The 21665-nt window shown below is 36.7% G+C and overlaps 1 protein-coding gene across 1 annotated transcript; it reads left to right on the top strand.

The window, feature by feature from the left end:
• Nucleotides 1–475: 475 nt before the first annotated feature.
• Nucleotides 476–13620, top strand: LOC105061005 (malate dehydrogenase, glyoxysomal). The gene is made up of 9 exons (XM_010944918.3): nt 476–768; nt 1474–1689; nt 2171–2485; nt 2714–2803; nt 2912–2995; nt 11818–11853; nt 11962–12051; nt 12165–12259; nt 13346–13620. The coding sequence occupies exons 1-9, from the start codon at nt 697–699 to the stop codon at nt 13416–13418; spliced, it is 1071 nt and encodes a 356-aa protein (XP_010943220.1). The 5' UTR covers nt 476–696; the 3' UTR covers nt 13419–13620.
• The last annotated feature ends 8045 nt before the right edge of the window (nt 13621–21665 follow it).

The raw sequence follows: 21665 nt of genomic DNA, 5'->3' as shown, positions 1-21665 counted from the left end.
ACCTTTTGCTTGTTCCAACTTGCATATGCAAGAAGGGGGGCAATGGATAATAATGAACTTGTGAAATCAGAAACTCGGATGAAAAAAATTCATCTTTGCATTGGTATTTTTCTAATACGTACATGAACGGATTTCTGCAGCAACACTGAAGAGCTGTGAGAGGTCGAAGCATAATTTCCTTCAAAGGGAAGCAGAAGAATGATAGCATTTTACACCACATTGCTCTCCCAGACCCAAATAAGAGACTCATCTAATCTCTTATCACGTTTATGCAATTACATCATATAATAATATCTGATTGCGTGATAGAGTGTAAAATATTAATAATTGCCGAAGGACTCTGGCTTCCTTTGTTGCACAAGTCAATCAATGTATATTTAAAAATAAAGAAAAGCACAGCCGTTGGATTTTAGCGACTTCCACGAAAGCTCTCAAGCGTCTGAAGCTTCTATCAGCAAAAGTATACCATCGAGCACGGTCAGGGCTGGTGCAGCCTCGAAGCCCTCAAGGCCCGACAACCACAGCAGAAGGATAAGGATCGAGCGGCGTTGTGTTCCCAAATCCATTCTCCCGCACGCTTCCCAATCGCTCCAACCAAACTCTCTCTCCTTATATCATCAGTCTCGCGTCACCATCGCCTTCTTGCCTCGCTTCCTCTCCCTCTATCTTGGTTCGTTCGAGATTGGGCCTCAAAGAATGGAGCGCAGCGCCGAGGCTTTCCGACGCATTGCGAGGATCTCTTCTCACCTCCAGCCTTCTGGTTCCCGGGTTTCCTCTCTTTCCTGCTTTCTTCTATCTCGATCTTTCGTCTCCAGATTTGGCGGAACTTTGTCTAATTTCCTGCTGTTTTCGGTGTTCTGGAATGTTGGAGTTTATGGGATTCCACGTGGGTGGGTTGTGGCCCGTTATGAAAAGACGAAATCTAGATGAGGATAATGGAGATTTTTATCGGAGTTTATTGTAAATTCTTCGTTTTCATGCTGTTGGGTTTGTTAGGTTATCTGCAAATTATTGGATTTCCGTCTTTATTGCGGTCTATGATAAAAAGATGGAATCTTGGTGGAGTTTACGAACGGAAAACTGGAGGAAATTGGTTTTCTTCCGGTTATTAAATAAGGGAAGTGAAATTTCCTGCCTTTATTCGAGGATTAAATAGTCGAGCAGTATTTTGACGGCTAGGTTTGAGGAAAGATCCACCTTTTCCTCGTTAATTCCTGATTTCTTTAACGATTTCCTGAATATTTGAGTCTTTAGATATTGTAAGATTAGTATCTTCTGCTCCCCTTTTAGCTTCTTCTGTTCTGTTCAAAAAAATTCTGAATTCTGTTGTCATATTTGTTCTACAGTTTCTCTTAGATTTCCAATATCCATGTGATAGAAATATAGAACAGGTTTGGAAGTTAATGATGTTGCATTTATACAGTGATATTAGATTTTTGGTTTTATTGAATAATGTATGGTCTATGTTTGAAGATGGAAGACATCTCCTTGCTGGGGCGTGAGGATTGCCGTTCTAAGGGAGGGGCATCTGGATTTAAGGTGGCTTTATTGGGTGCTTCCGGTGGGATAGGTCAGCCTCTTGCATTGCTGATGAAGATGAATCCTCTGGTGTCGGTCCTGCATCTCTATGATGTTGTCAACACACCTGGTGTCACTGCAGACATCAGTCATATGGACACCGGCGCTGTGGTAATTTTCTTTACACACTCTGTCCATCAGCAAGTTCTACATATGATGCTATTAAAGTTTCAAGCATATACGGGTATGAAACTTAAAATTATTGTTTCTTTGTTTCTAGTCTCAAACCAGGAATCTTTACTTCAAGTTGACTCCTCCCAACTCTCGATAACCCTCTGCCTGGGCTAAACTTGCTTAAAATTATACAATATTGATATTAGGGTAGAGATATCTACATTTCACATCCAATAAGTGATTATGAGGCCGGTGGTCTTGGGGTGATGGTACTCTATATGCATTTGTATGTGCAGTCATCTAAAAATACTTGATTATTTATTTTAAAAATTGCTTCATTTTAAATGAGATATTGTTTGCGTTCTAAGATATTGGTTATTGAATCTTGAAGTATTTGTGGTGGCATAGATATCATTTTCTAAGTGTTCTTGTTGAAATTCTTTGATATAATAATATATTTCTCCATGATATTCTCCAGGTACGTGGCTTTTTGGGTCAACCCCAACTGGAAAGCGCACTTACAGGAATGGACCTTGTCATCATTCCGGCTGGTGTCCCCAGAAAACCAGGAATGACGAGGGATGATTTGTTTAACATCAATGCAGGAATTGTTCGGACACTTTGTGAAGGAATTTCTAAATGCTGCCCTAATGCAATTGTGAATTTGATCAGCAATCCGGTAAATTCTACTGTTCCTATTGCAGCAGAGGTTTTTAAGCAAGCTGGAACCTATGATCCCAAGCGTCTTTTGGGTGTGACAACTCTTGATGTAGTGAGAGCCAATACATTTGTGGTAGGCTTCTGACCAGAACTTGCTTGCCAAATAATATATGCTACTAGGCCTTTTCTCATTGTTGCTTTGGAAATTTATATAGTATCACAAGATCCATCTTATGAGGTCTTTATAAGCATTCGCATTTCTAGAGTATTGATTTTCATGAGTTCAATGTGATTTTTGCATTTGATCTGAATTTTTTGTTTTTGCTTACATTCGTAGCCTATCTATGTGCATTGTTAACAGGCAGAAGTACTGGGAATCGACCCCAGGGAGGTTAATGTTCCTGTGGTTGGTGGCCATGCAGGAGTTACAATATTACCTCTCCTGTCCCAGGTGAGAAAAACTCCCTTCTGGATATGATTGTTTCTCTTCCCAAGCAGATGCCTTTTTGAGTATTCACTATTTGAATGACTTAATGGAAATTATATTATTTTTATACAGGTTAATCCTTCATGTTCATTCACCACAGAAGAAATTAGCTATCTGACTGATCGCATTCAGAATGGGGGAACAGAAGTAGTTGAGGTAAAAATGCCACAACAATTATCCATAAAAAACCTGGTCAAACTTTTATATATTCTTTTTCTTTTGCACAATTTCTTCTTCTTCAAAACTTTTTGCCACCCAATATAATTTTTTAGGATTTGCAGAATGTGGATTTTGATTTGTCACTAATTTTATGATGTGCTGCTAGCATGAAATTCATGAATTCAAACTTATTGACCTTTTGACATGTGAATTTAAGACTTGTTACTGGTTGAATTTTTTTAGCTTTATAAATTTAGGGCTCCTTTATGGTTGTTGTGTACTGCTAACTGGCTATAGACTAGTGAAATGAAAAAAAAAAGCGGACACTTTACAATAAATAACTGTTTGAATGATATGCTGGATTTGTCAAATGTTTTTAAATCAAAATTATTTCTAGTTTCTGTGTGTTTGTATTAGTCAGTGTTTGAACATGGCTTGCTACATTGACTTTAGGAGTAGAAAATAATTCTTGTGAAATGCTAGTACCTTGAATTTTAAATTATATGCATCCAATAAACTTGAGTTTCATCGCCTCTCATCTCACAACACTTCCCCTTTACCAGAAGGCGGTTGCACTTTTTGGTTGTTCAAGGCTTTTTGCATGACCTGTAGCCTCTAAAGTCTCAACTATATTTCACCTTTATACGTTCATGGTAAGATTGGAGGGTACTACAGGAGTTGATGTTGTGTTTCATGCACAATGCTATATATATTCAATTTAGACCATTTGGAGTCAGTACTCAGTAGAATCAAGCTAAATGATATGCTCGAAACTATCCACAAACTCTTCAAATATGATCTTACATAGTTGATCTATGCATGCATGTACCATGTTGTAATCCCTTTCCAGTCTGCTGGTTCGTCCTACTTGCGTGTTAGCATTACAATGGTTGAACGGCTATGGTAAGCAATGTTAATGCTTCAGGATGCATGGTGCTTGATCAGGGTGAGCAGATCTTGTGTACATCCAGTGAGGGAGATGTGCTGATGAGCTGACATGATATTTAGAAGAGTATGTGGTGCATGTTGGTAATAATGGAAATGGCATGTGATAGAAGTGATGGAAGTACTTAATCATGTGGTCCGACTTTGCCTTTGAGCTTAAATAGTATTGCAGACAATCAAGTGGGCCTATAGAATGATAATGTGATTTTATTTGAAGTTTGTAACTGATAGGTCTTGGCCACTACAAAGAGATGAGATAAATTGGAGATATGGTGTTTTGGGGGAGATTCTTAGTTTTCTTATGAAGGGATCATTTGCATATAGGACCTTATGTGGAAGAGGGCTGAGATTAGGAGTTCATTAGTGTATCATGGATGTTTTAACCAATGATGGAACAATGCCTTATCCTTTTTAACTAGTGAGAGTGCCTGCTTTGGGAAGGTGCTGCCCTCTTAAATGAGAGCTCAAGGTATGTCATATGATACTGAATCGAGCGGTACATGGTTTACCATAACGGTACCGATCCATTATGTGGTACAAGAGGCGTACCGACACTCGATGTGCCAAGTCGGCATCTGTACTACATGTATTGATATAGTAATAGGGTGCCACCGGTATGGGCCTGGTACTGCGGCGATGTTCCTTGCCCAATCACTTAGAGTGTGGAGAGTTATGCTCTTAGAAAATCAAGGAGAAAAGAGATGTGTGGCCCTTAGTGGGAAAGAGGAGATTGGGAGCTATATTATAAAGGAAAACTGGCTGGTGTATAGGCTACTTTAGCTGCCTTACCTCCAACAAGAAGTGTAGGAGCATTTGTCTCTTTTAGGAAAGTATAGAAGAACCTTTTGGAAATAGAAGGTTTTGAAAGGTGGGATTTGCTTTTATACATTTGGAACTTTATTTCAGGCATAGAGATCTTTCTAATTCTTTCAAAATGCTGCTTTGTTTTCTTCTATTGATCATCGACTAGGTCTACTGCAGATCCAAAACAATCAGACATGAGGGAACTTCTCTTCAAATTCTGCTAATTTCAGCTCTAAGAAACCACGGTGGCCTAATTTTTGGTCAAACATGTTGTGCTTTGAGTGCAGCAGGATCTATTGCTGGAGCATCTTTTCCAGGTTGTTTCCAATAAGGTTGCATAAAAAACAGATTGAGTTGAGAACATTAGACAACATCAGTCTCTGGAAAATATTTTCAGATATTGACCAGTCGAAGGTGAAGAATATATGACAAGAAAGTAATTTGGTAGTGGCAAAAGTGGAGACCTTCCCTTCTATCAGAAGATCTAGGGCTTCTAGTCACCAAAAAGTTAACTGTTTTCCTCAAACAGCCATATTGATGCACAGCAGTTAGCTGATTTAACGAACCATGCACAACATTCTGTTGATTTTCTAGGCCACAAAAGGTTAACACGTGGTACTGATCCTGAATGGAAGCTGATATGTTTTGTGTTCTAGGAGAATATCAATGATCTTTAGTATGAAGAGCATCAACAAAGTGGTGAAAATTAAATTTTGGACATAATTGATAGAGGTGGTAGTCTGCAAAACTTTATTTTGTTCCTTGTTAATTTTGATGATGCTAGAAACCCTTTCATTGGGTGTTTATCAAAGAAACCCTTGAATGGGTACCTTTCATCCTTGAAGTGCTTGGGATTTTGATTTTTATGGAGAAAAAGGTGATGGAGAGGCTTCTGTGTTGCATGCGATTTTGTTCCCCTAGATTCTATTGAAATGGCTTTTTAGAAACAATTTGTTTGCCAAGCATCAATCGAAAGGTGTAATTCATTTTCACTAAATTAATAAGTCATGTGAACAAATCATAATTTCATATCAAATGGTGGTTTGTCTATGTGGAGAAGATGAAGTTTTTGCCAAAGAGGATTCCTTCTCATGGACTATCAGCAAATACTATCTATTTTTGGTTGGAGCAAACATGATCAATTAAAAGCCTGTATCTTCCATGAAATGATGGAAGTGCTGATAAATATATGGAACATTTCTTCAAACCATCCATTGGGATGATGGAAAAATATTGATAATATATGGAACATATCTTCAAACCATCCATGAGGGAATTTATTGTTGTTATTGCTGAATTCTGCTTTTGAATGATGCTATACGGGGGCGTTTGGTATGGGGTGATTCACCCAAGATCAAGGATAATATGGGTGGAGATGATGAGATGACTGCATTTAGTTGCATCATGGTGATCCTACATGATAGTGATCTCAAATTACCCTCGGTCCTCAAATCACCATCCAATCGATGGTGGGATATCCAACCTTAAGATCGGAAATTCAAGATTACCCTTTGGACAGTGATCTTGGGCTAAAATTTAAAGGCAATAATATCCTTCAGTCCAGCAAAAAAAAAAAATGATATATCAATATATTGTTAATATATTATATCGATATTATACATCTGATATTATATTATATTTTATTGATAATTTATATCATATTTATAATATATATTATATTATAATATATTGTTAATCATATTATTGTCATATTGCGATTCAATAATAATTTTAAATTAGAGTACAAATATGTTACTGTACTTCATATTTATATAATAAAAGTATTTAATATATTAATTCTATTTGCCTTATTCTTAATCAAAATAAATAATTATATTAATAAATAATATATTATAAGTATAAATAAAAATATTGATTCTATAATAACAGTTAAAATATTTTTATAGGTTTAATAATTTATAGGACTAATAAATATATTTTATAGAATATATTAATTATTAATATATTAATATTTTATTATAATATATTTTATATGTAATAAATATATTTTTATGGAATATATCATGAGTAATTTTGGCAGTGGTCTTTGATTCCTATGAAATATCAAACAAGTTACTTATAGATATGTGGGGATCTTTGATCATTGAATCATCGCCTACCAAACACAGTGATATTAAATTATTGGAGATCAACTCACCATAGAATTCAGATCATCGGTGATTTTAGATCACCATGGTGATCCCATTTGGGTCACCAAACACTACCTCGATATATAAGGTCTGTATAGCTAAAAGAGAAGTTGTAAAGGTGAACTGTTATTCTTGTGCATATCTTGGAAGCCACTATTTGTGCATCCAGATTAGTTTGGTACCTAATGCATCAGAAGCAAGCTTAAAAACAGCAAGGTGAAGATTAAGGAGAATAAGGATATGGAAAAATTGGCAAGTGTTTTTGCATGGAAAGAGATGCAAACTGAGAATCCATTTTTTCTTTATCAAAAGTGGGAACAAGTAAAGAATGAGGATAGAAAGCAGATGGCAATATTTTGTGCACCAGCTGTCCATTAATGGTAGCACAGCACGTCATCCATTGATAGTAAGAATCCTACAAACCTTGTTTCTTAGTAGTTTTGAAGTCTACTTTTAAGATACCTAGGTGCTCATCCCATACTTCATCTCTTCATACTGGAGAAGGTGAATATTACTGTAAGGATATGATTTTAGTTAATTTCCTTTGATAGAGACTTAATGAGATGGCAAGTTTAGTTGAGGTCTTACGCACATGCTAATGTGGTGTATCCTCTTGGGCTGGAAATGTATCAATGTCTAGGATTTTTGTGAGAGAGAACCTGCATTTTCCAACTTTAAGTTGATAAATTATCTTATAACCCAGGAAAAAAGAAGGATAGGAAGGAAGAAGGCAATGAAAGGGAGGTGGTCTTACAGATGTTAAAGCATATTGTCTGATTTCAATGTATTAAAAGTGGATGGTGGGCATGTAGCAGCAAGGGGTTTCATAGTGTATGCTCCTATAGTAGGCACCATAGCCCAAAGCATGTGTTGAAATATATGTTCTTCCATAGTAAGTACCAAAAATCAGTGTTTTACATCAACTTCATGAAAAAAAGTATCAAGAAGAAAACTATAGAACATCATCAATAGAACAACATAATATTATATACATTTCCATGTAATGTAAAGGTCCACAATCTAATAACAAATATCATGATGCATGAAACCCAACAACATCACTCATAAGATAAAAATGCCCACAATCACATAACATCAACCATAAAATAAAGATGTCTATGATTACATAGTATCAATCATAAAAGAAAGATGTCTGAAATCATGTAACATATTTCACTTCTCTTTCTGCTCTTTTTTACCATGCTCCATTTAACCTGTTGGGCTGGCCAATTACCAGGCTGATTCAATTAAACTAATCCAGCTTGCTATGAAATATATCACCTGCTTTGAACCCATAATAGCATAGTGGCCACTATCGTGGTTTTTGCCCCACACAGTAGTAGCTTCATACATAAGCACCATATAGCACCCCCACCGCTTTGATACCTCGCGTAGCATAGTATTTTCAGGCCAAAACACTATAGCAGCCACTGTAGTGGCCATAGCAGCTGATTTTTATAACAATGTCCAATTTTTTTACATAGTTGTGGGGGGTTTGAAGTGATTGAGGTTGAATTTTTTGTCATCGTATCCAACAAACGGTTTGCTTCAAATTGAGATAAGTTGTGAGCTCTTGTGGTTGTTTTCTAGGGGTTATTTGTGTTGACTTTGGTAATAGATGGAACTTCCCAGGTTAATTTGTCATATCTTTTAACCTGCATAAAATTTTTAGTCAATCAGATAGTCTATGAAGCTGAAAAGAACCACAAAATATGGATCACAGCATACAAGCAACCATAATCTCATTAAAATAGGAATCCACCCTTATTTTGCGTGGGTTACTAACATGATTCCACCATGGGGATCCTAGAAGTTCTGTTCACATGTGCATGCTCCTGGGGAACCTTGAGAGCAACCACCAACCAACACTTTAGGACCATTGCATGCTACTGCAATGAGATACCAGTCTGATTTCCTAAGCAAATTTATGACATAATTGGGTTCCAAAACAAAAAAAATCATCAAGATTAGATTGGTCCAATTACCAAGAGGCCTAGAATCGAGATTTCATATCACCAAGATAGAGTTACCTAACCATACAGTGTAGCAGCTATCCACTCTAGGTGCCAACAAGATAAAAGGTTATCCTATCTAACTCGAGGTGGAGTAAACTTATGCATTCTGGGTAGTCTGTCCGGGAGCTTATTGACCTACCCTACTTGGATTTTCGTAGTAAGATGGATCTGGGCTTGGTCAAATGGTTCTAATTAAAAAGGTTCATGCCAAACATTTGGAAAGGCTTTGTATAGTGGCATAGTCAAAGACAAGTGAGTAGACCTAAGCAAAATTGGCATGGCCCTCCCGACCTGGCCCATCCATCTTAGGTTTGGACAGGCATGGACAAAGAGTTCCAGCATAGTTGATTGGGATGAGATTTTCAGGTCCAATTTAAAATCAAGGTGCACTTGGGCTTGTCACCTTCTAACATGACTTAGAATAACTCGGCTTACATATATAATTTATATAATGTGTATTAAACTTATAGAATAAAAAATATATTATATTTTCAATTTGAAATTTGACATAAAAATTAAACAAGGGAAGGGGAAGTCTTAAAGCCTAGCTTCTAATCCTAATGTCTCCGACTCCCTTCTCTGATGGCCAACATCTCCCATTCAATTCTGGACTAAATGGCTGCCACTTGTTACCCATGGGCCAGCCATCTCGCACCACCTTTCTTAATTCACTAAAAGAGGAGAGAGCCTGATGGGATTGGCTGGGACATGCCCAAATTTGATTGAGCTGAACCTTTGTTCGGTTCCAATGTGGACTTTGGCTGGAGTTCAACTTCCGACATCCTGCAATCTGGAATCCCGATAAGAATAGTCTAGAACCAAGTTAAACTAAGCAAGTTCTAAGATTAAATTAATTCTCAGCAAATTTCCTCATCAAGCAGATTGGAAACCATGACCACTTGAAAACCAATTCTTCTACTATTGGATGACGTGACCAATTTTGAAAATTTATGCAACCGAAAACTTAAACACAGTTTATTCTGAAACACCATTTTAACTAAAATAATTTCAAAAATCCATAATTTGCATTGCATATATTGATCTTGGTTTGTTGGATGATGAGAACTGAAGTTGGTCTGTTGTCCATGCGAGACATAGTTGTCCATATGTAATGATGAACTAATGCCTCAAAGTTGAATTAATCATTAGGTAACCGGTCCTCAAGGATGAAGACCTCAGTTGGGCTAGCCCTTTTTAAGCGAGGGCCACTTGTTAATCTCCTTATAGATAATTTTATGAATTTATAATTATTGTTTCCCTCAAGATTTTATACTTGCAGATTTTACAATGTGCTGGTCCAATTTCACACAGGATCCACTTCAGATATTGTCCTTTTTTAATCTCTGCAAGACTGAGGTTTCATAATGTCACCAAGGTAATTGGATGACAAAGGCGTAATGGTTGCTGCACATGGTGGCTTGCAGACCATGATAATCTAACTAGTATATCATTGAGTAAGAATGTGATACTGTATGCATAAGATGCTGCTCATCTGCAGGTTGCTAAGTTCAATGGGTAATTTTAGAAGAAAATAAAGCAATCTTGAAGAAGACTGCCGCATGAGAGTTTAATATACATAAAGTAATCTGTCCAGAATTGGATTTAGTAGTAAGAAAGATCGCTTGCTAATGTACAAGCCTAAAATTTCATTCTATGGAATTGATACGAGGGTTCAAGTCATTATGTATACAATATGAGTGAGGCAAGAATGACCAAAGCAGCATCATGAAGCAAGGAGGTAAAGATTGCTTGCCAATGCATGTGCCTAAAATTTCATGCAGTGAGAATTGATAAAAGGGTTAAGTCATTATGTATGTGATATTAGTGAGGCAAGAATGACTGAAGTAGCATCGTGAAGCATGGAGGAATGTATAGTGATATGGTGCATTACAAAACATTGGCCAGAAGATATAATGAAAGATGACATCAGAATAATTTATTTGCATGTTAAGAAAGAAAATCTTAAGCAAGAAGAGAAGGTTTCCGTGAATGGTCGCTTTGATCAGATAAAAAAATTATACATCACAAAATAGCTGCTGAGCCAATGACTAAAGTTAAAAGCTTGGGTCTCATAAAAGGTAGCCAAACATGCCTCAGATGAATAGTTGACTCATACCGCTGAGCAAACACTGGACAACTAAAATGTGATCTTGTTGTAAACAAAAAGAGTGATAGATACAAGTTTATTGTGCTAGCTGAATATCAGTAAAAATGATTTTGCTGGAATCTTAAAAAGGTCCATTTAGGTTATTCAAAGCCTGGATTTTGTTTATCCACCCCTAGCTGGGCTCAGCCGGTGTCCAAATTTAAATGTTTGAGCTTTTGCGTACTGCATAAATCTCAGCTGAAGCCCAAAATGTAGTATGGAACTCTCTGGTTCTAGTTCTCCAGTTCTTTTTTCCTAGCAGTTAGTGCTTGACACATGGGTGAGACAGTTCAGGGCAATAATGCAATATTTCTTTGCTAACATGTGGTTCGCATATGGCCTTCATGTTGGAGCCTTTGGTCGCGCTTGGGTTGGTTTAGGATGGCCTGTGCTTAGACCAAGCCATGAGCCTAAGAGTTGATCTGGACCTGGCTTGTGTGGAATGTGCTCCCATCCTGTGGAATGAGATTCTCTTCAGAGTGTATCAATTTGCTATTTTGAAGTTTGGGGTTTTTTTTGCAAGTTCTTTGAGCATAGGTCAGCTATGCCCCTGAGGCTGTTTTCACAATTTCTGATTCTGATAATTGTAACCATTATTAGCTAAGCCTATTTAACCTTTTATTGACCTAAGCATTTAGCAACTGTTGGTTGGACAGAACTTATTTGGTTCATTCTGTATCAAAATCTTGTTTAATCGACGTGTTATAGATTGTAGAATCTAACACCTTGCGAAACTGAATTATTTGTTTTCTGGTGCAGGCAAAAGCTGGAGCAGGCTCTGCAACCTTGTCAATGGTTGATGTTCTTCACTTCATATTTTGTTTCCCATTCCTTTCTGAATAAACTGATGGTTAACTCCTTGTACTTGGTGCAATGGAATGAAACAATAACAAATCAATGCAGGCATATGCTGCTGCTAAATTTGCTGATGCTTGCTTGCGTGGAATGCGAGGTGATGCTGGTATTGTGGAATGCTCATTTGTTGCTTCTCAGGTGCTCTTCCTATCAAATTTACTGTTTTTTCCTTTGTTTCTTTTTGTCTCTTTTTTTTCTCTTTCGTTTTCTTTTTGACTTGCTGACAGAGAGCATCATGTTTCTTCTTATAGGTAACAGAGTTACCCTTCTTTGCAACGAAAGTGAGGTTAGGTCGTAGTGGAGTTGAGGAGATCATCCCTCTTGGGCCATTAAACGAGTTCGAAAGGTCGGTTGCTTTACTGCAACTGCTTTATCAATATGCTTGCAACAGTTTGTGATTTTTTGTGCTTCTTTTATACTAAAATATGTGGGGTCATAAATTTGAAAGCCCAACTACCTTTTCATCCATATGGCGTCAACTGCGATACAGGATCCTTTACAACCAAAACAGTAGGTATTCTTACTGTTTGGTATGTGGCAGCTTTAATAGTCTATGAGTGAAGTCTGCTATGACTCTCCTCTGGTTATAGCAGCCTGTTGCCACCAACATATTTAAGTTAGGTCAAGTTTGTGCTGAAACCTATTAAATATTAGGGGTGGCAATTCTTTAATTGGGCCCATCAACCTGCCTGAACTGACCCGAAATAAATGGGTTTGGGTGAGGACTTATTATAGTTGGTTTGAGTATAGGCTAACTAAGACCAACCCGGCCATAAATGGGTTGGTTATGGGTATGACCCTCGTAAAATGATGGCCCCCATGGATTGAACAAATCTTTAAAATTCATTGTAGAACTTAATAATGGTAATTGTGAGATGGACTAGGACCTAGTCAGGGATTTACTTTGATGATTACAAGGCTGCTAGTTAATGATTAAGAGAATTAAACAGGTTTAAGGGGTGGAGAGAACAATGAGTTTGATATTTAGAATTTTTCTTCTCCTCTTTAATTTCTTATTGTTTTCGCATTTTATTTGGATGCCCACATTGAATCTTCCAATTTTTTGATCCTCTTTTATTTTTATTAAGCAATGAAATTAACAAGTGATTTGGTGTAGGGGTCCTTATAAAATAAATGGATTGTCATAGATTTATACTTTTCGACCCAATCATAAATTGATTGGGTATGGGTTGAAGGTTATTTGGCCTGATCCCAGCTTGACCAAACCCGAATCTGACCCTACGGCCTCTGTTAAATGTAGGTGCACCATGTACCCAAGTTGCAGGAGTTCCCACTATAGGAATTATAGATGATTCTATCTACTTAGCAGAATCTCAGCTATGGGACTCGCATAATCAATTCTCTTTTAACAAACTTGAACCATGTCATGCTTCACAACCATATGATCTGACCAATTCCTATGTTATTACAGGGCTGGCTTGGAGAAGGCAAAGAAAGAGTTGGCCGGGAGCATCCAAAAGGGTGTCTCTTTCATTAGGAAGTGATAAAATGCTTGAAATAGATCCTAACAGTCAATTGTACCAAGAAAAATCCTGTAAGTTATATATACCTGCATGTCCGCAGTGGAGAAATAACTTTTCTTCTAGTGTCATAATGCTGCTGCTACATCTCTGAGGAATTATAGTGCAAATAATTACTTATAAGACCACATGGAATTCAAAATAGATTACATTTGGCAGAGAGAAATACGTTTGCTACTATGTGCACTGTTTCCATGTGATCTGTCTGATGTGAAATGAATGCATAGTCCGAAGAGAGACAAGAAGTCTGTCTTCTTGTGGTACAGGGTCAGAATCACTGGCAGAATAGCTCACCTTTGTGACTATTCTCAAGCTTTTGGATAGAAAATATGCACAGGAATTTAACTTTTTTTTTTTTTTTTTTAAGCCGATTGGTCGAGAGGAAAGTTTCATTTCTATTCTAGAAAATATAGATCTTCTAATCCTTCAAAATTTAATTTTTATTTTTTTAATATTTAAATTTTATTATTATTTTTATTTTGATTCTGATTTTTGTCACGAGCTAAACATATTGGAGCATATTGTCGATATTGTCGATTTCTGTTTCAATCTATTTTGATTTTGATTATTGACGGCGCCAATCAAATGCTCGTCTGTGGTTTGCAGTGGAGCAAAACTACTGAAATCTGAAAGTGAAAATTTGAAGCTCAAGTCTATGGTCGGTTTGAAATTTTAAAACTGAAGAGTAGCTCAAGATCTAGTAGTACCAATTATCAGGAATCTGCTAAAAGGTAAAAGAAAAGAGGCTTTATGCTTGAAGGCATCGTCGAAATGGATGGGGACGAGATACTAGAAATGGTCTTGATAGGATCACGACTGTCATTTAGTTGTTCGATCCAAGTCGTTTGGCCAGGATATACGACATTTAGAGGGGAGCTGGCTGCTGTTTTCTTTTAAAGAAAGCTATTGAATCTTGAGGGATATGCTTTTAACCTATAGAACTACCATACCTGTTCCAAATGTCAGGGTAAGATGACTCCATGAAATGACTTTAACTAACCTTAGGGCTTCAAGAAAGTAATCATCTGATAGTGTCAGCCGACTTAATGTGGACTCACTTTTAAAACTAGATGATTGATTCAATAAGTATGTAATCACTATAAACTGTGTCAATTACGATCGTTGATGAGTTATGGACTAAGAAAGCTACATGCGATGCTATCATCATGGTATATCTTTACTAGTTCGAATGCCTATTTAATCTTGAAAACCGTTAGTTAAAGAGAGAGGTAACACCAAGCGAAGGGCCTACATTATGAGGTATGACACATAAGATAAGAACTTGGTCACTGACATTTGATTAAGCCATTGAAGAACAGATATCATTAAGGCAATGGTGGCATTGACTTCTAGTAATTGGGACTAGAAAGAGGACACTTCACTGGGCCACAGTACTTCAACTGCCAGAGCCCCATCTTTTGAACCTGTGGGCCTTGAGGATAGGCACCTGTATGGATCCAAAGGACTCCAGCAATGTCCCCTCTTTGCTTTCGATTGCTTTGATATTAGTTCATCACTTATTTCAAACATGACTTGGGTAGTCCAAGCACGGAGTTTGTTGCAGTCAATCTGATGGTACCCATGGTGTAACAAGTCTTCCAAAAGGCCAAGAGGAAAGGAAGGCAAAAGAGCCCATGCTCTGTTTTTCTGCGCATCCAAAGACAGTGGTGGGCTTTGGCACAAAGACCACTTTAGCTCTGTGGAGTGTGAATTTTTGTCTGTATCCTCGTATGAGACCGAGGAATGAGTCTTATATCTGTCCTCTGCACCACCAAAACATACATGGAAGAAGAAAAGCTTCACTGATCAAATCAAACACAGCATCCAGTGTTTCCACCCCAACAGTAATATTCTGACACCATGAGAGAGCGCAAAAAACAAAAGAAATGATATGCTGATATCTACATGGGCTCCATGGCATCTTGGATGATTGGTGGAGCTATTTCTTTCTAAGGGAATCATGAGTCCCAAAAAAGCTGAGATGGTTTCTACTATAGGCAGGCTGGCCTCCAGTGGTCACAGTTTTCTTTGCAGGTATACTTGTGCACGTTCCCTTCTCCATTTGTTGTTACTTTTTACACTTGAAGTTGGGACATGTTGAGGGCGGAGGTTGTCCGCTGTGTGTTGTCTTTTCCCAGTTGTGTTGGATTTTAGATGGGCTCTCGGCCCTGTGTGTTTGCCTCCCCTCTTGTTAGATAGTGCAAAGAGCCTAGCTTTATTGGAGTTGCTAAAAGCCCTCCCAGAGTCCGGAACAGGAAAAGGGTAAACTGACTTGATATTTGGGCCAAGATCACATTCAATAGTAAAATGTTCATTGGAAAAATTTAGCATCAACCTTTACATCTGGATAAAGTGCATAATTTGGCGGTTCTACTTTTTTATGCAACTTGTTTTTTCTTTTCATTACATGCATTTCTCTCCTATATAGTTTTAGCAATAGTTCATTCAAAAAAAAAAAAAGGATTAATCGCAGAAGATGTCATGGTTGCATTTGAGATCTGACATCGAATTCCACTCTCTTTAGGGTTTTGCAGCTTAAGATATACTGATTTTGTGGCATGGTTGGCATCATTGAAATGGTTGGCCTGTTGGCGTATGTAGGCAAAAGCATAAAATGCAAATCCTACATGCCCATTATATTATCAATGTTGGACTATGACCACAGGATATTGATGCCTTTGACTATTGTTGGCCAGCCTTTCTTTGTTGTAAATTTCACTAAATTGCTCTAAGTGGTCATTTGCTTGCTTGCAATTCTAATTGCTATAGCTCTAAGTGGTCATTTGCTTGCTTACAATTCTAATTGCTATAGTACGAGTCATAAGTGCAATTGAGATTTTTGTTTTGGTCGCCTATCATTGACAATCGCAAACGTATCCATGACTATTTGGTCATGTAATGTTGAAAAAGGTACGTAGCCTTGGAGATGAACTATTTGCTAACAAATGGCCGACTATATATTACTCTTTTCTTTTATTGTATAATGTATAATAATATTACATGTTACAATAATTACTTGATATTTATAGTAAAAATAATATTATAATAATTTTAATATCATGATGGTAATATTAAAAATTAAATTATTATATTGTAACTTTTCTTGTACTATATTACAAGTAAGAAATTTAAAATTGATTACAAACCAAATCCAACAAAAATAAGCATTCATGCATCACAAGGTCCGAACAGATTAGGAATCTAAGCAAAAATTAAAATCTTAAGTGTGGGCGAACTTGCTTTCATATCAAATCTGATATAGATAATGAATCCCTATGGGATATCTTAGCATGCATAAGATCAAAGTGGCGCAATGAAAAGTACAAATCGGGAGCAAAATTTTGAATAGAAGAAAGAAGGAACTAAAAACAAAAATTATAAAGAAAAGAACTTGAAAATAGAACTATGAGAGAAAATCATCAAATTAGAAGCTAACCAAAAAAAGTCTCATACCTTCTTTTTCTGTTGGATTTTCAGCCTTGCATCTTGGAAATAAATGAACCTTGGCCATTTACCAAAGTCTTCTCTCTGCATCATCCAATTAGGGAATCTTAAGTAACCTCAGACCACATAGGAGATTAAAAAGAATCTAAAAATAAGATCTAACAATTTTTGTGATGAAAATTGAGTACATAGGTCGGTTATTCGTAGAAGATATCTCCTAAAGTCAATAATCTTTTTCTAATATCTCCTAGAGTCAGAAACTAATTCTCTTAGGATATCCTTTATTTAAAAAAAGTTTAAAAAAAAACTATCAAATAAATAGTAGAAAATAGTTGTCTAAGTCCTATAAAATGCGCAAATCATCTAACGTAAGTTTCTACAGAAAGGAATATGAAAAGTTTGGCTAAAAAAAAAGTAAAAAATTATTAAACTAATGGAGCATGAATTGGAATTGTTGTAAATATCTAGATTTCCTTGGTATTGATACTTCCACGACATCATCCATATCTTATTCATTTTAGCTCCATTTTAGGTGATTTGAGATATGTTGAAAGGCTAACTTGACGATTGACATCATGAAAGTAATTTCATCTAAAAATTATGATTATATTGACACCAGCGAAGCACTTTTTTGGACAAATATGCACTATATTTATGGATGTGAACTTCAAAACGTCAAACTCATCTGCAAGTGAAGTGCCACTTGGTATTTTCCCTTAAAAAGTGATATGACATATCAGATGATTTCCATCCAAAGAGAGTTAACAATAATATAATTGACTATATCATGGACATGTGATATCAACATAAACTTCGTCATATATTGTTTGATGAATTGAAATATCACCATATCAAGATGAGCTGAGACCTTAGGTTGGCTCAATTGATGCTTAAGTTTGAAGAATTTTTAAACCAATCAATTCTCTTGATATCATGGCCATTGAAACATCACATTGTAATTAGTGTTGATTTTATTCCCCGACTTTAACATCTATTACTTCAATAATTTGCTATAAACTAGGTAATAGCTTAGTGGTAGCACTCATCCTCTTGTGAAATCATGATTAAATAGTGAAAGTGGATGGCTTTTTCCCGTGCCGCAGCCACACCATCCAAACCACCCCACACTGAGTCCCTTTTCCGGCCTTCCTCTGTTGTAAACTCACGTGTCAGGCACTCCATCTGATCAAGCCACCAACTTTTTGCAAGATGTGATCATTTCCAGCACAAGCGCCATCTCCCTTTGCCTCCCCACCTCCACTCGTGTGCATCTCACGTGCAGAGTCATGGGCCAACGGTAGAACAAAATTCTCCAAAAAAAGTTTAAAAGTAAAGAGACCGCGAAACAAAACCGTACCGAAATAATGAGGTCCAGATGTCTGCCACGTGGAATGGGTCCCTTTGAGTACGGCCGGTCCTTAGCTTTTGGTAATTAATACGCCTAAGCCGGTCGAGGAGATACGATCTTAAATGATGTGTCGGGTTGACCAAGATCTTGACGCTTTTCAAAGAGCGGAAAGTGGTGGGATTAAATTGCCAGCCATGTGATTGCCGAATCTCGCTCCTCCATGGCCGTCCACGTGTACATCGCCCCACCTCTCTCTCATTGAAATGCCTCGACTTGGGTAGGTGGATCGCTGGGACATACCACTGTAGCCTCACTCGCGGGAAACAGGGGTGCACCACGTGCTCTTAATTATGGCCCTCTGATCAAGAATGAAGGGTGGATGATGCAGAGGTCCACCATGTGATTGATTCCTGAGGGTAGAGTACCCTGCAATTTAGGTAATGCAATGCATATGGTCCCTCCCCTCTGGGACGCTCATTTATGGTTATGGTCCCGTGATACAATCTTCATTCTGACCTAAAATTACCTGACTATCTCCGTTTGTGCTTTGTGTCTCGATATATTCATTTTATATATCGGGGCTAGGCCTGTAAATAGATCGAATCGAATCAGATCCCAAGTGATTTTGATTTAATATAATTTTTTGATCAGATCTTGATATTGAACCTATACCTATTTCGATAAAAAATAGATCGAATCGAGTCGGATTCATGGTCAAATTTATTGGCTCATTGGATTCTTCGGATCGGATCGGATTCATATATAACCCGACCTCAATTCATGAAACGAGGATCCGGTTCGGATGGGATCGGATTACGGATTTAATTTATTTGAAACCTATCATTAATGAAATTTTTTTTTCTTCAATTCTCTAATTGTAATTTCTAATAATTAATTGTATTGGATAGCAGAGGAAAACAAATGATTTTTGAGAAGAGTTAAGATTTCAAAAGTCCACATAAAAGAAGAAGAGTAAAAAAATAAATAAATTTTATATAATGATATAATTGTTCCAATCTAAAACATCATACATACAAGAGGAATACTTATACATGATTAAAAATGAGATTGCATATACTGTGAATGACACAACATCTATGCACATTAGAGCATATTCTGAAATTTTTTAAAGTCAACAAAATGAATTAGAATTCAAGAAGTTCTCTTGCTTTTATATCTCATGACACAGAAAACATAAACTAGAAGGTTTAAAAAATTGAATCCAGTAAAAAGCCAGAAGAAGTAATCGAGATGTCTTTCATTTAAATTATCAGGAATCCATTCAATCTTTTCTCCTCAGATTGTTACAGATGTTATAACAGTCAGAATAAAAGAACTGAAGGGTTTGAAAAATTTTTAGTTTTAGAGATTTTTAGTTTGAGAATCGGATGAGAAGACCGAAGGGCTTGAAAAATTTTGGTCCAAGCCTAAACCCCTATTTGGGTGAGTCACTCTAACTGGATTCGAGTCCTATGTTTGGGTCCGGATCGGGTCATGTATCTTAAGATCCAAATTAATCCAAAAATCTCTACAGATCGGGTCGAGTCCAAATTCAAAAAATCTAAACCCGATCCAGAAAAAAGAATGGATCCAATTTTTGAATCCGACCCGGCTCTAAGGGTCTTTTAAATGGGTTCGGGTTGGGTCTAATTGGGTCGGGTTGGGTCAGGGTGGATCACGGATCAACCCGACCCATTTGCAGCCTTGGTCGGGGCATGTAAGAATTTTCAACCAACTTGTTAAAAATTTTGAATCGATTTAGAGTTTATTTAGACGATTGAATCAAAAATTCTATAAAATTTATGAATTGGACCAGTACAATCGGCAAAATTACAAGATTACAAATTGAACTAAACATATTTTTATAAATATCTATAAAAAATTTTGGAGTGGATTTTTTTCTTTCTATAGAATTTGAGCCGACTCACTACAAAGCTATTCCCAGATAGTTATAAATATAAGCTTAGGCTAGTCTATAATTTTATGATTTTATTTGTTGTACTGGCTCAACCATGAATCTCATCGGATTTTCAATTTAATCATCCAAACTCATTCTTAAAATTATATATATATATATATATATATATATATATATATATATATCAAGTGAGAAGAGTGGCTTAATGTGAGAGGTGAGAGAACATAATAATAACCTTTAGATCCACATCAACGGTTGATATGAGAATACGATTATCCAAACTGTCCAAATACTTATAGGGTTTATCCATTCCTTCCTTTTTTTAGTTTTTTTACGCATGCGGCATTCATCTAAATCGTTGATATGGATCCAAAGATTATTATTATATCCTCTCATCTTAAGTCACTACTTTCACTTGATATGCTTTCTATATATATATATATATATATAATAAATTTAAAATTTTATTTTTTGGGAATAGTTTGCCACATTCTTGTTATTGATTTTACCTCCTTGAGAACATCGAATGGGCTAGGACGGTACATGAGCTTGATCAAAATTTGAGGATCACTTTGTTATGAGGCTTAGATTAAGGAGACATTAACTCAATAAACAAAGCTGGTTTAGATACGGTCTAGACTTGCAAATTGATATCAAGCTGACCCGTCCCAACGTAGGCCAGTCCATTCCCACACCTAATTCTGAAATTCCTAATAAAGACCAACTTTCTAAACTATTTTCTTTTATGAAATAGTTGTGACATCTCATTGTATTCCCCACCATTATATTGGTACCACATTGGTTTCATGGATGGGATCTTTGCTGGTTTTGTGTTCACAGATTGGTATGGCCTCTTCAAGACTCTTGGCATTCAACTTTCTTCTTCTAGCTATCTAACTTGTCCCCAGTCCTGTCAGGTGGGGCTCACTAACATATGATGTGTGATGGAACATGACATAACAGGAACAATTGCATGTCCCACCATCTGTTCAATCATTTAGGGTTGATCAATTAGACACACTTGAATGGGTTGGTGCTATGCATATAAATACAGGGAACATTGTCTCCTCACTAAATTGATATCAATTTGTTATCCACCTGAAGGTTTGGTAGGTGGTTTTATTGAAGGACAACTTGACGTACCTAAATGAATGCCAAGCCGGATTTTTGTGCACCATTTATCGGTGGGTAGGTGGTTTATGAAGGAGCCATCCGTCTCATTCTACCATAAGCAAAGTCAATAAAATATTCACATATCAGTTGATTCTTGATTAGTTATTAATTTCGATTGATCATGATTAATTGTGAGATAAAAAAGAGCTAATAAAAATCTATCAAAGATTTTATCTATAATAGAATAAGTTTATCTAATAATTTCTTGTTCTATTACCTATTTTATCCCGATGACTCGTAAAAAAAAATAGATCAAGGGATGTGAGAGGTAACACAAAGCGCTTTACTTATTAAGTTGGACATGATAAAAACAATATATGGGAGGCCC

Source organism: Elaeis guineensis, chromosome 2 (assembly GCF_000442705.2).
Source record: "Elaeis guineensis isolate ETL-2024a chromosome 2, EG11, whole genome shotgun sequence".
In the NCBI taxonomy this organism is placed as follows: Eukaryota; Viridiplantae; Streptophyta; class Magnoliopsida; order Arecales; family Arecaceae; genus Elaeis; species Elaeis guineensis.
The sequence above is the reverse complement of the archived record's forward strand: the minus strand, read 5'-3'. Positions and strand labels throughout refer to the sequence as shown.